This window comes from Dromaius novaehollandiae, chromosome 1 (genome assembly GCF_036370855.1).
Source record: "Dromaius novaehollandiae isolate bDroNov1 chromosome 1, bDroNov1.hap1, whole genome shotgun sequence".
NCBI lineage: Eukaryota > Metazoa > Chordata > Aves > Casuariiformes > Dromaiidae > Dromaius > Dromaius novaehollandiae.
The window spans coordinates 47,956,021-47,969,041 of NC_088098.1; the positions used below are offsets into that span (position 1 = coordinate 47,956,021).

At 35.6% G+C, this 13,021-nt stretch overlaps 1 protein-coding gene across 1 annotated transcript in view; it reads left to right on the forward strand.

The window, feature by feature from the left end:
* Positions 1–13,021, forward strand: part of CFAP54 (cilia and flagella associated protein 54) — a 118,907-nt gene that overhangs the window by 75,646 nt on the left and 30,240 nt on the right. Inside the window, exons 47-52 of the mRNA XM_026123229.2 lie at positions 373–459; positions 1,429–1,551; positions 5,182–5,235; positions 6,629–6,845; positions 7,190–7,284; positions 9,040–9,209. Of these exons, the coding sequence (XP_025979014.2) occupies positions 373–459; positions 1,429–1,551; positions 5,182–5,235; positions 6,629–6,845; positions 7,190–7,284; positions 9,040–9,209 (746 nt within the window). The remainder of the gene's footprint in view (positions 1–372; positions 460–1,428; positions 1,552–5,181; positions 5,236–6,628; positions 6,846–7,189; positions 7,285–9,039; positions 9,210–13,021) is intronic.

The window sequence follows — 13,021 nt, forward strand, 5'->3', positions numbered from 1 at the left end:
GAAAATTTTTTGGCATCAAAATGCAGATACTTTTAGAAATTCCTTGTATCAACATCTTTCCGGTAGACATACGTACCAGGAGGATGGTAGACAAACTCGAACCGAGAGGCTAATTTGGGAGAAACTTTACATTCTACTTTCTGAATCATATATAAGATAGCACTAAAGAATTAGGGGGTAGCTTTAGCCAGCTGAAGAACACTGTAAAATATTCAGCTTTCTACAACATAAGAGAAGTGATGGTATCCTGCCCTGTGGCAATGAAAGCAGTACTGCTATATTATCTATATATTTGTGACATATAATTGCAATATACATGTAATTGTATCCATTATGGCATTTATGACTAGATCACCTAATATTTTCCTACAGATCTTACCACTGTTCACATTGTATGAATACTTTGTTTCTGAGATTTGTCGGGACCCAGCTAAATGTATTGAAGGAAGAATCTTCAAGGTAATCAAAGAAACTTTCTGATTAACACAGCACATTGTATTTGAAGTAAGCTTTTCATTTTTTTGTTAAACACAGTCAAGCTGTATTTCTTCGTATGTATATCCTTACTACGAACTGCAGAAGAAATGCTTTAAAGTTCAACAGTTGCTCAGTGTTTCTTAGCTCAATGGAATATAGAGTAGGACTACTTTATAAATGTAATTTTTATTTGTCATCTCAATTTTAGTAATGGGTTATTTAGTTCTATTGTTAATGTTTGCAGAGACTGTTAAATACCTGCATCATGTATTTTTATTCTGCATTTAACAAGCATTCTCTTTAAAAAAGTGATCATAAGATTTTCCCTCTTAGATCCAAACTTTTTACCTGACAGTTTTTCTCTTGTTCCACTGGTCTATTAAATATTTTCTTAAGTACAGAATACAAATACTTTTTGTATCGTAATATTCACTTCCCTATTTGTTACCAGTATCATGATGGTACCATTTTTAATCCCATGTGATTTTTTAAAGGAATGTAACTTGTAGCAAGAGTCAAAGTATTATTGTAGGATTTAGATATTTTCAGGAAATGCTGATATGGATTAGGGAGACTGGGCTAGTAAACAGATATTGATAAAGAGCTGATCTTAAAAAACTGATGAAAAAACCACATGTTCTTCAAGAACTTGTTCTGACAAAGAAAAAAATCGTAATTCATTTGGTTAGAGGTTGGAGTGAAAATTGAAGATCAGCCCTTTATCAATATCTGTTTACTTGCCCAGTTTTTAAAGGTGAAAGATCCATCTTTGACATCTTATTTATTTAGTTAAAAAACATAATAGATTTCTTTCCATTGAACAACATGCTCCATCAATATATTATTTCAATAGCCAAATCTACTTGACGTTTATCTGTTAATACATTTTATTTTGAGCAAAAAGAATAACTGAAAATAATTTAAATCAAAGCGTCTCTTATTTTTTCATAGATTAAAGTCCTTACAGATATAGGATTTTTTACGGAGGCCTTTCATGAACTGTCTTTGCTTAATTATGGCGAAAGAATTCCATGGAAAATACCTGCAGGCTACAGGCCAATTGAGCAAAAGAAGGTAAAGACTACGAAACTATAGCACTGAACTATAGCACTTGATTCTCTTCATGAAACTGCAAATATCCCAAGTCTGAAAGTCATTACATATTGTTAAAAATTCTTAAATTTCTCATCTCTTTTAATAGGCAGGTTAAATAGTAGATATCGAATGAGATGAATTTCTCTCACTGAACAGCAAAGACAAAAATAAATTTTGACAATTTTCATGAAATAGGTGCTGTTTTATACGATAAGTAACACAGATATGACTGTTGAAAAAAAAGTGTGATTTCATATTTAGACAGAAAGTATTGATAGAATCCTAACCCCATATTAAATGAATGCAAAATTCCCACTGACTTCAGTGGTTTCTCCCTTTCTTACAAAGTATATATACACTTAATTTATAGGTATATATATTTTACATGTATATTTATATGGTTTATATACTTTTATGTATACTTTTACGTATATATTTATATATTTATATGCAATGTATATAAATAATTGCATAAAATATATACATTGATGTTGGCATTACTTGATTTTTTAATATTTTAGGTTGCAATCAATAATTCTTTTACATAGTCTCAGATAAGGAGTACGTGTTAGTATATGTATTTTTTTATATATAGCATTATATTCTGATGTTCAGGTCTGATGCCCTGAATCCTCCTGTTGTTTGTCAATTGGGGATTAGAATAATTGTGGAAAAGTAAATAATATTTTGTATGTTTTTAAAAAAAACCCTAATACATGACCATATATTGTTACCAAGTGTGTGTCTCATTTTTTAAATGTATGTTTTTGGCTTTGCTACTGTACAACAGAAAAAACTAGCTCCTGTAAGAAGGGTGTTGCTATCCTGAAATGCGATCAGTCTCGGAAGACAAATGTAGGTTTCTGTACCGTATATGGCCCTGTGCTCTTTGGTTTTTTTTTTAATAATGACAACTATATGGTTTACTTGTTTAAAATTTTGTTAAATGTAAAAAGGTTTTTGGATTCTAGTTTTAATTATACTGACTTACTGATATTAACCTTTTTGGGGGGATAGGGAGTTTTCAGCCAGGTCAGTTCCCCGGTCCACAGGCTCTATGGTCATAAGCGTGTGTCACAGGGGAATTTAGGGGGGATGTAGCCAAAAGAGCTGAACCTGCACCACTCAGTGACATAAACTTTAGATTTTATTTACTAAGCAGAATGGGTGTAACAGGAGGATAGCGGTATCTGTTCTGCCACACAGGCTCTGTACAGAACAGAGCAATCACGGCCCCATCCAGCTGGAACCAGCACCATGGACCTGGCGGAGCCGGACACTCACTCTGGCTGCTTGACATGGGCCCGCGGTCAAGCCAGGAAATCAGTCTGCAGGTCGGGTCTGGGTCAAGAGGATCCATGGCCACGCACGGCCAGGGCTGTGGTGGGGCTGGAAGCTGGCATGGCTATGGCATCACTGGGCAGGGACTGACTGCCCCAGGCTGGGCTGAAATGGGGTCTTGGGTCTGGGCAGAGGTGGGGGGAGGCCCTGAGGAGGCTGGTCAGGGCCAGTAAGGCCTGGTAGTGACCTCTGGGCCCTGACAGTCCTGTCACTCTTGGCTAATCTCTGATTTTCTCCATATCTAAAGCCAACTAGTGACTCTTACCTGAGTCACTAATGTGTTACAAGAATGTAAAGCTGTTAATAGTTCAGCTGTGCTTCTTTGTTTTTTTCCTGGGTGCCTATCAAGTCATTAGTATAGGGCAGACAGTCCAGACCTTTTGGGAAGATCTCCACCATGACAATTATCTGTCCTTTCCTTGCTTGCCCAGCACATCCCAGAATCATGTAGTGAGTTAGAGCTGGACAGATGTAGTTAAGGTCTCGCTTATCTGGGTGGTGCTTTTAGATAGGTTTCAACCCACAACAATGTGCTTGTGCCAGCAATAGGGAGCTGGACTGAACATGTGATAGAAGAACGGTGGGGAATGTAGGGCCACCGCTTTTTGAGAGCAGCACGGTCGTCGTTCAGTCACACCTGGTAGATGGAGTAAGATAATATTTCTAATCTAGAGGTAATTACAGGCTGACAAAGAAAGGGGAATTCCTAATCCATCTCCCTGATTTCTCATTTGCTTCCCCTACCCTGAGTTGTATACAGTGAAGATGGAAGTGCAGAGCAAATGGAGTTTAATGAGCTAATTTGAAGGGAAATTAGCCCAGCCCACACTCTGAGCTTGAGTTTCCAGCTGGTCAGCAGCCTGGCTGACCTCACCCTGCAGCCTCGCAACAGCTAATACCAGCACAGAGTGGCAGAGGTTTATGGCTGGGAATTAGAACAGGGTTATCATTTTTGGCAGTAGCCAACAAATCAAAGTCTAAGCCAATTAACAAGGGAAGTGATTACTGTTAAATTTATGATACAATGTCAAGTGCCTACATTAAAAAAAACCCAGAAGTGTGGACAAACGTTCCTCCCAGAATAACCTGCAGTACTACTAGGTTTTAAATGAAATGTGAACTTAAAAAAAAGTAAAATAAAAATATTTAGCAAGAAGGTTGATCTATTTAACTTGCTAATGACACTTTCATTTTAACCGCATGGGAAGATATGAAGCTGAAGTCTGGTGTTTTTCCTTAGAGCATTAGCTACATTACATCCTCACTAGGTTGAGCCATAGTTATCAGCACCCTCACTGGAAGTGATTCTGCAAAGCTGCTCTACTCACAGTCATTCTAGGAAATGTATTTAATCCCTATTCATGCTAATGGAGTTGAAATACGTGTTTCAGTGCTTTCCTTAATTTGTTTTTTGTTGTTTGAAGAGCTTGCAGAGTTAGGCTGAGGTCTGGTATTGCATTTTGTCACCTGTTTTTTTCTAACTCTGGGTTAACAGATGGGTGTTTGGGTGAATAGCAGAGGAGGTGCTGTGTTAGGGCTTAGGGTGGGATGTGGAGCATGTAGAAGCTAAGTGCTTGCTAGATTTTTGTGCAGTTTTTAGAGTAAGGAGAAGGCCAGGAGAAGGTTCCTTGTAATGACGGAGGTGGTTCAGGGCTAGGCCTGCAGTGGAGTCAGGGTAAGGGTTAGTGAAAGTTAAGCCCAAAGAATCCAAGTGATAGCTGCTCGTAGAGCTCTCAGTTAGGATGAGGGCAGTGATCTTTACCTCTGCCTTTTCCTTCCCCTCAGTACGCAAATCTGTCTCCTGGTGAAAAGGTAAAGGGCTTTTGAGCAAGGGCTGGAATTATGGTTAGAGTTCAGAAAATTGAAGCACATATGAGACAAGGAATAACTTGTTTTTAGAGCCCTCAAGGGGACACTGAGCCAGGAGTTAAGTTTGCAATTCAGAAATGTAAAGAACATAGAAGGCTAGTGATAGATGGTGTCTGTAGAGCTCATAGAATTTAGATGAGGAAGTTTTTTCCCTTTTCTTCCCTTTCTTCACATTGAAGTATCCCAGTGAATGGCATAGGAGGTGTAGGGATAGGTCTGGGTCTAGGGCTAGGGTTCAGAAATGAAAAGGCCACAGAGGCCAAGTAATTGTTGTCATTTTTAGAGCCCTCAAAATATAGTCAGAAATGCACTACACTTGTCTGCAGCTCTGTGAACTCACTTGTTTCATTTTATGCTCATATTGTAACATATTTATTTTTGGGTTTGTCGCTTTTACAGGCCTTTCAGAAATTTGATGCCTCAAAATCTCTCCTGGCTGTTACAAATTTACAGGTAAGAAAAAAAAGAAATCCAGCGTTCTGAAAGAGCTAAAGTTTTAATGCTAGACATAAGTATTTATCTATCTGGGATCTGTTAGAGATTTGGTTCAGAAAATATACTTGTTATTGGTAAAAAGGAGTAAATAGAAAACATACATTCTCCTCAACGGTGTTTCCTTTACCATTTCATAAATTTTCAATTTTATGGCTTACCTCTCAAAGGAGAAGAAAGTACCATTATCACCATTTTTCAGATGGGAAAGCTAATATGTGCAAATGTGTGACTTGTCTGAACACAGCATGCTAGTAAACTTAGGTTTCATCATGCTATGTAGGGTCTGGTGTTTATCCATCATACTTAAAACACCAAGAACTGCATCTAGCCTTATTATTTCTATCAGTCAATCAGAGCTGTCTTCACAGGTTTCTTCTAATTCAATCTGGGGCTGAAGTCCATTTTTGAAAACAGAGGGGAATCTGTAAACCATCTACTTAATAGCCATTTGGCATTTTAGTTAATTGCATATTCATCAATTACTTCTTTTTTGTTTTTCATTTTTCATCTTTACCTCTTGCTTTGTGAGAGATTTATTGAGATAGTAGGGGTAAATGTTAGTAGAATGTGCATAAGAAGCTGTACCATACAAACTGATAAAATAGAAAACAACCCCACTTTTTTTCTTCACTCTCATCTCTTTCATTTACAGTCAGCTTGTGTGTCTCTTAAAACAGCTGATACTAGAAAACAGAAGTGAGATTTCTATTTTGACAGCTCTTGATTCATTAACACAGGTGTTTTCACTTTTTTCAGGCTTATTTTGAAGTTTTATTTGAGCTTGTGATTTGAACACGCATGATTTTACAAAGTGATATAGAGTTTCTACTTCTAAATTTATTAATATACAGTGAAAATATCAAACTCAGGATAAAAGAGGAGTGGAATAATAATTAATTATAAGATTCTGTGAAATATGGTAGAATAGTGTAATAGAAGAATTTTTCTCCTTGCTAATCTTCCTAGTTAGGGTCAATTGTAGAAACAGAGCGTATTTTGAATTGGGGTTTCTGAATTACCGATTTACCTGCCTACTTTTTGTGACCATCTTAGCTCAAAGAGTGCTATGGACAATGCAAAAAACTAAAACCCACACAGAGGATTAGCTGTAGTATCATAGATGCATCTTCTACTGGAAAACTGATCACTGAGGTTCTAGCAAGTGCTACTAGGGGGTGAATTAAGTTTGGAAGGGAAAACAGGAACTCCTCCATAATGACTAAGGGCATATTACTAATATGTTCATGTTTATTGTATGTTGATAAAGATCATTATTAATAGAAGCAGAATATGCTTTGAACAGCAGTAATGTAAAATATATAATTTCAAGCTTATTCAAACTTCGTTGTAGGTACTAGATGACGTATTTAACTGGAGTCTGTCTTTAGCAATGGTTCCACTGTGCAACCAACAAATTATGAATAAATTAACCTTAGCCAAAATGCATTTCATCATTTCCCTTTCTGCCACAATAAATAATATACCTGAAAAAGTGGAAAAATACATCTATTCTATTGATAACAAAAGCTTGAGGAAGCCAAGAAGAGTTACGACATCAAATACAAAAGGTAATTTATAATGGTGGTAAAAAAGCGAGTTTATTCTGCAACTTGTTTCAAGTATAAGATTTTCACTTTTAACAACAGTATATGCACTAACTTGTCATACTTTAAACAATATTCATAAAAATTTTGCTGAAAAAATCAGTCATTATTGAAAAAATAAGCATTAAGATTTTTCCTTTTTTTCGCTAATATTACAAATTGGAGCTGCCTTCTGTTCTTGCTTACTTAGTTTAGTATTGAGAGTCCCAAAGTTAAAGAGAGAAAAAAGATGTGTGTTCTTCAAATTACTGAAAATGTTTTGGTTCTGCTTCTGTTATCTGAAATTTCACTTGAAATGTATTTGACAGTCAGTGCTAACACGAATTCAAGAAAACGGGAACCAAGAGGCACAATGGTGCAGCTGGTTGACTGTACAAGTGAATTAAACATGGCCATGCTGAAGGTAATCTTGTCGTTTAGGAAAAAAGGTTTAAGAAACTGTTGACTGTTCTGAAAACATGGCAAATGTTTTCAATGTAATAGAAATTATGGTGGGAGGATGGCATGAATAAAGGGACTAGAAAATTCTGTTTCTGATGTGATTCTAGTCTTACTAGCCATAGATGAAGTCTTGGTGGTTCAGTGCACTTTTTCAAATACTTCTAGTGGTTACAGTCTAGTTTATGCTATATAAATATCCATGTGATATATTGTCACAAACAGATGTCAGTATGACTGTTTCAGCAACAAGGGTAAAGACCGAATGAGATTTGAAGAATAAAATCATCTGCCTTCAGAGATGTCCCTCATAGGACAATTCAGAGATTCTTTGATAGGGCAGTATGCTTTACAATTAAGTAGAAATGAATTGTGTACCATATACAAAATGTTTTGTGAGCAAATCATTCAATTAGTTTGTTCTATACCTTGAAAAAAATGCATCATCAGGATTATGGTTAAGTAAAAGAGATATTGTTTCACAGACAAGTACTGAACCCTGACATGTTTTTATAGTAAATGCCACCTACTTGAATGCAGCCAACTTAGTGGAAAAGATAAAGAAAAGAGTAATAAATGAGAAAAAAAAATCCATTATATATGTTAGTTGGACCATTCTTTAAAATTTTTCATCCTCTTCTTTCTGACACTTCTCTTTGGAAAAAAGCATACCACAACTTATTAGCTTGTTTGGTTTCTAAAAGTTTTTCTTAAAATTTAAAATTCCTGCTTGGCCATTTCACATCAGGATAAGCTAAAAATTGAGGGCATATTCTTTTTTCTTGAGGGCTTCCACTTTGGAAATATTTAGTTCTGGCCGTTGTTACAGATAGAGTAATGTACAAATACATCTGGAGAAATGGGGAATGAATTTATATGGCAATTGCTATATGCCACAGAAAGTTCTGATATAGCTTGAAAATAACTTGAAAATAACATCATGAAAGTAACTAAAATAGAAATGTTAAATTCATTTGAATGGGGCTCTTCTTAAGAAGGATAATATATTTCTAACCCTTCCGATTTTTCTTTACCATTCTATTCGTTTAAGCAGAGCTCTGAATTCATTGAGGAAACTTGCCAAAAAGAGCATGATACAAACCTTTGAATTCTTTTTAAATTCTGCTGAAAGTTCCATGATCAAGCTTTTCTTTAAAATGAACTTTCTGTTGGATTTGGTTTTGGCTTTCTCAGATTCTTGCAGCTCTGTTTGTCAGTGAGACTGTTAATTATGTTTGAACTTGGGATGAGCAGCTGAACATGAACAGTCTGCACTAAAAGATTCTGTCAAAATGTAGCTAGAAAAGGATATAACACTTCTTGCAACATCTTTAATATTGTATTTTAATATTTTATTATTTAAATCGCTAAGTATAATAAAAAGTATAGTATAAAGTTATCAAATATAGCTGTAAGAAAGATGGGAATGAAAAATTATTGGGTAATGTTGCTAAGCCATGTAATGTATAATACAGTTAAGCATAAATTACAACAGTAAAGGCACAGTAAAGATGTTGCTAGTTTCAACATGTTGAATTTATAAACCTGCAAAAATCAAAATTAGCCCCCTACACTACTTATAAAAAAGGCGTATTGTATTCAGGCTGATTTATTTCAAGATATGGTGGTAGTAGGGCATAACAGACTAGAATACCTTTTAAGAAATTTTCCTTTTCTCGCATTATTTCTTGAAATCATATGATGCTATATTTTTCTGTAGGGGATTTTACTGACAGAAGCGGAAGAAAATCTTAAGTGTCTTGTGCAGAACATACAGGGCAAATATAATGGGAAGATTTCTTGGTGTTCTGCGGAAGAATTAGAGACTGTTATTGAGGCCAAGCTTCAACTTGCAGCTATTTCTCAGCAAATGCATCAAGCAGCTTGCAGGTAAATGATATTGTGAGCAACTGTACATTGTACAGCTTGGAATATAGAAGATAAAAAACCATAGCCACAAATCTTTTCTTTGTGTCTACAAAATTACATAAACATGTAACTTAGCAAAATCTTAGCAACCAACCTTAATAAACACACAAATGTGTCCAGGAATGTGAGTTATACATGGGTTTCTTTTTTATTATTGCTTTAGTTTACTTTTTAAAAAATCATTAGTTACGGACCTATGATTTTTCTGTGAGGTGCTTTTATGATGCTGTCTTACATGAAATCAAAGGAAAAACAGCAAGGTTTACTGTTTTATTAAAGTAAAAGTCTGGATGTGTTTGGTCATGCTTTTGTTATAATTTTGAAGTGTACAGCAGAGACCACTGATCTTGTTATCCCTGAATTACTGAATTCTACTTTGTTCTAAAATGCCCTGTGTTACTGTCCTTAAGGAATATTTCCTCTTGGTATACTCATTGCTGTCAGATTAAAATGTTAATATTATATTTTATAATTTTTTAAAAGCACTGATATAGCTTTAATGTATTAGAATAAATTTTATAAGATTATTAATGATAGGGTGTGGTACACTATTATATTCATATAATCTGCCAGATGTTTCCTCTGAATTATCATTTCCAAATTCTGAGATTTTCTGAGGTTCTGAGTTCCTTTGGAGGGACTCGATGAAATCATGATTGTGCCGTTCTTTGAGTATATGGGGCATACACAAATATAAACTCTTTGCAGATGTTATTTTCAGAACGTCATTTTGGTTTTTCACCTAGCAGAATTGTTTTCCTTAGTATACCTGTAATATTAAATGAATTTGTATGAGAAGGATAATAGCTTTAACTATATTTTCTTTATTACTGTTCAGCTCTTTTTTTAATCCAGTTTTTTATTAAATTGAAAAGTTTTTGAGAGTAAAAAGAGTTGTCAAGTAGAGGTACAGCCTATAGAGGTGTGGCACTGTCAATTGTCAGATTAGATTGAGGTTAGGTAGGATGTAATCTAGTCTGACCAGACCCACCAAAATTATTATGGCAAAGCATACATTTATATTAAGCAGAAACCAAAAAGCAAAATTAATATTCTTTTATTGCTAGTATAGTCTTACTGGTGAAGATTGTTTGAACACTTACTGGTGAAGTGGTAGGTGATTTGGGTGGCCAATAGATGAGCCAGTCTCAAGGGTTTTTTTGCCTTTTTACCCAATTAACAAAAGCTAAATGTTTTCTTCTGTATCAAAGGCAAACTGGCCTACTTCTCCTCCTCCTCCCAACCACCATAAAAAAAGTTCCAAATCAGATGGCATTTAAGTAGCACAGTTCCTTTTTAGCAGCTATGCTACAGGAATAGAAAAAAATTACAAGGATGGCAGCTGCACAGTACTGTATAAACTAGTGACCCAAAAGCAGTAAAAGAGTCCTGCATCATGGTCTTTCTCCAGCATTTTCTTTATATTAGTTTAAAAGGGAGAAGTTTCCTAAAAGTTCAGATATTAGGGCTATGGTTATTTTCCATCAGTGCTAGTAAGGTAATTAGTGAAGATAGGGGAGTAACATCTTGGAGACTACCTGGGGACATATGTCATCATGAACTATTAATCCATTCCAGAGCTGCGAATGAGATTAATTTGCCAAAAATAAAGAGAAAACAACAGATCACTAGACAGTAACTTCATCATGTTTTTGAGTGCCATTTTGACTTTATAAAGCTCTCTTAGTAGTGCCGACTAGGGACCAGTACACAGATTCATGCAATATCATGTGAAGAAATCCAGGTTAGCTCGATGGTAGACTCTGTAAAGCTGTATTAGCAGAGAGTTCTGACCTCACCCTGCTAAACTGGTTCCAGTATGTGAGCCAGTTTTCAGTGCAGTTGCCGTGTGACTATATTCTGGAGTGTGGTTTCTCCCTTGGCTTATATTTTGTCTTAGACTGAAGAAACTTTTTTACAGTATCAAGGGTTCTAATGGATGTCAAGCATTTTATGTATTTTTTGGGGGACTCACAAATATTTGATGTGTCTGTAATGGGCCTTATATATTGCAAGTGGTCAAGTAGCAGGGGAAAAAAAAAACCAACCAACCAAGGGTTTGGGTTTTTCCCCCCCTATTTTGCAATTTTATTGCATTGCCATCCCTGGAAACTGCTGATATATTTGCGTCAGATACAAATGAAACATTCCTTCAGACAGCTGAATGTTTCCTGCCTGCCAGCCTAGAAATCAAACTTTGCGTGATATTACAGAAATTCATCATTTTTTTCCTTTGGCGAAATGACTTAGCGGTGAAATTGTTATAGTCAGCTGTGCTTTCCAATTTTGATCATCTTGTCATTTTCTGATTCAGCTGATAAAAGGATGTGTATTTTGTCAAGGGAAATGCATAGAGCCATCACTCTTGTTGACAGCAAAAGAAAGTCACAAAAATTTCATCAAGGGATACTTCTACATTACGGCCTCCGTCCTGCAAAAAAATTATGCCTGAGAATAATTTTACGTAGCGAAATAATTCCATTGATATCAATGAGACTACTGACATGGTGTCCATCCTAAATATGTGAGATGTCTAATTACCCAAACATGTGCTTGTCTGTTTATTTGAATATATTAGTGCTTAAAACTATGTATATGTGTATATATTCAAACATTTGGGCTTGTGGTCTATATTTTACTGGTGAAATTTATGTGTAAGCATGTAAGTAAAAGTGGCCTCATTTTCAGAACTGCTAAGCGCTGACAACAGAAGTTAACTGGAGACGGTGGTACTCAGGAAGTTAGGTTAATATTTCTTACAAGCCTGTGTATATGCTTTGGTGCTGCACTTTCTGCATCTTACCTGAGAAAAGTTAGCCATAGCGTCTCAAACAGGGTTTTGAAAAATGTCAGTTTTTGCTGTAATTTTAACTCTGATGCCTTGTTTCAGAGGGAAAATGCTGCTTAATAAAAAGAAAGCAGATAGGATATTTCATTGTAATACCCTTGCTGTATGTTTTGCTTTTATAAGCAAAGTGTGTTTCGTCTTTTTCATTGTTAGAGAGAAGGTTATCATCAAATTCAACATTGATTTATTTTGGTTTTATTTTGTTGAATAAAACTGAGGTAAAGGGATGATGAAGGAGAGTCAGAAGGTTTAAATTCCAAGAGCTGAAAAGCAAGATATTAATGGTTTTGGTTCTCATTGTTACTTTGGGGTCTATTTGTGCTGAATTGATGTAATCTATCCAATTCTGCATCACAAAAACAAGCAAGACAGAATGGGAAATGGCAGGAAGACTTTAACTACCCTCTTACCTCTGGAGGTTATCCATTCCCTATGTAAAGACATGCTGGCAGAATAATGTGAGTAATTTTAGAGTAATGCAGCTCTTGTTCTGTCATTTTTGTATATAAATCAAGAACTTTGCCTGTAGGACAACTAATCTAGCACTTCTCAAAAGCAGTAAATTCACACAGGGCCTGAACCCCTCTTACTGTAAAGGATCTTTACACTACTCTGGTAGTGCGAAAAGGACTCAAGGTGTCCATAAATAATATTGTGCTTTTACTCCATAGCAGCCAGACTTATGTGAAGGGAGACTTCAGCATAGATTAGAATTTGTGTTATGACTTTTAAACAATTAAACAAAAAATCTTTTACAGGTGAGCTAGGGGTGCTCTCAGGTACTTTTGCATCATTAGGAAGATATGTTCCAGTGGGTAGAGAATAAGCAGTATTGCAAGAAACCAAAATGTTTTAGAAAAAGAAGTAGGAAAGTAGACATTTACAAATGTAAGGAAAAATTCAGAGATGGAAAACTGATACCCAT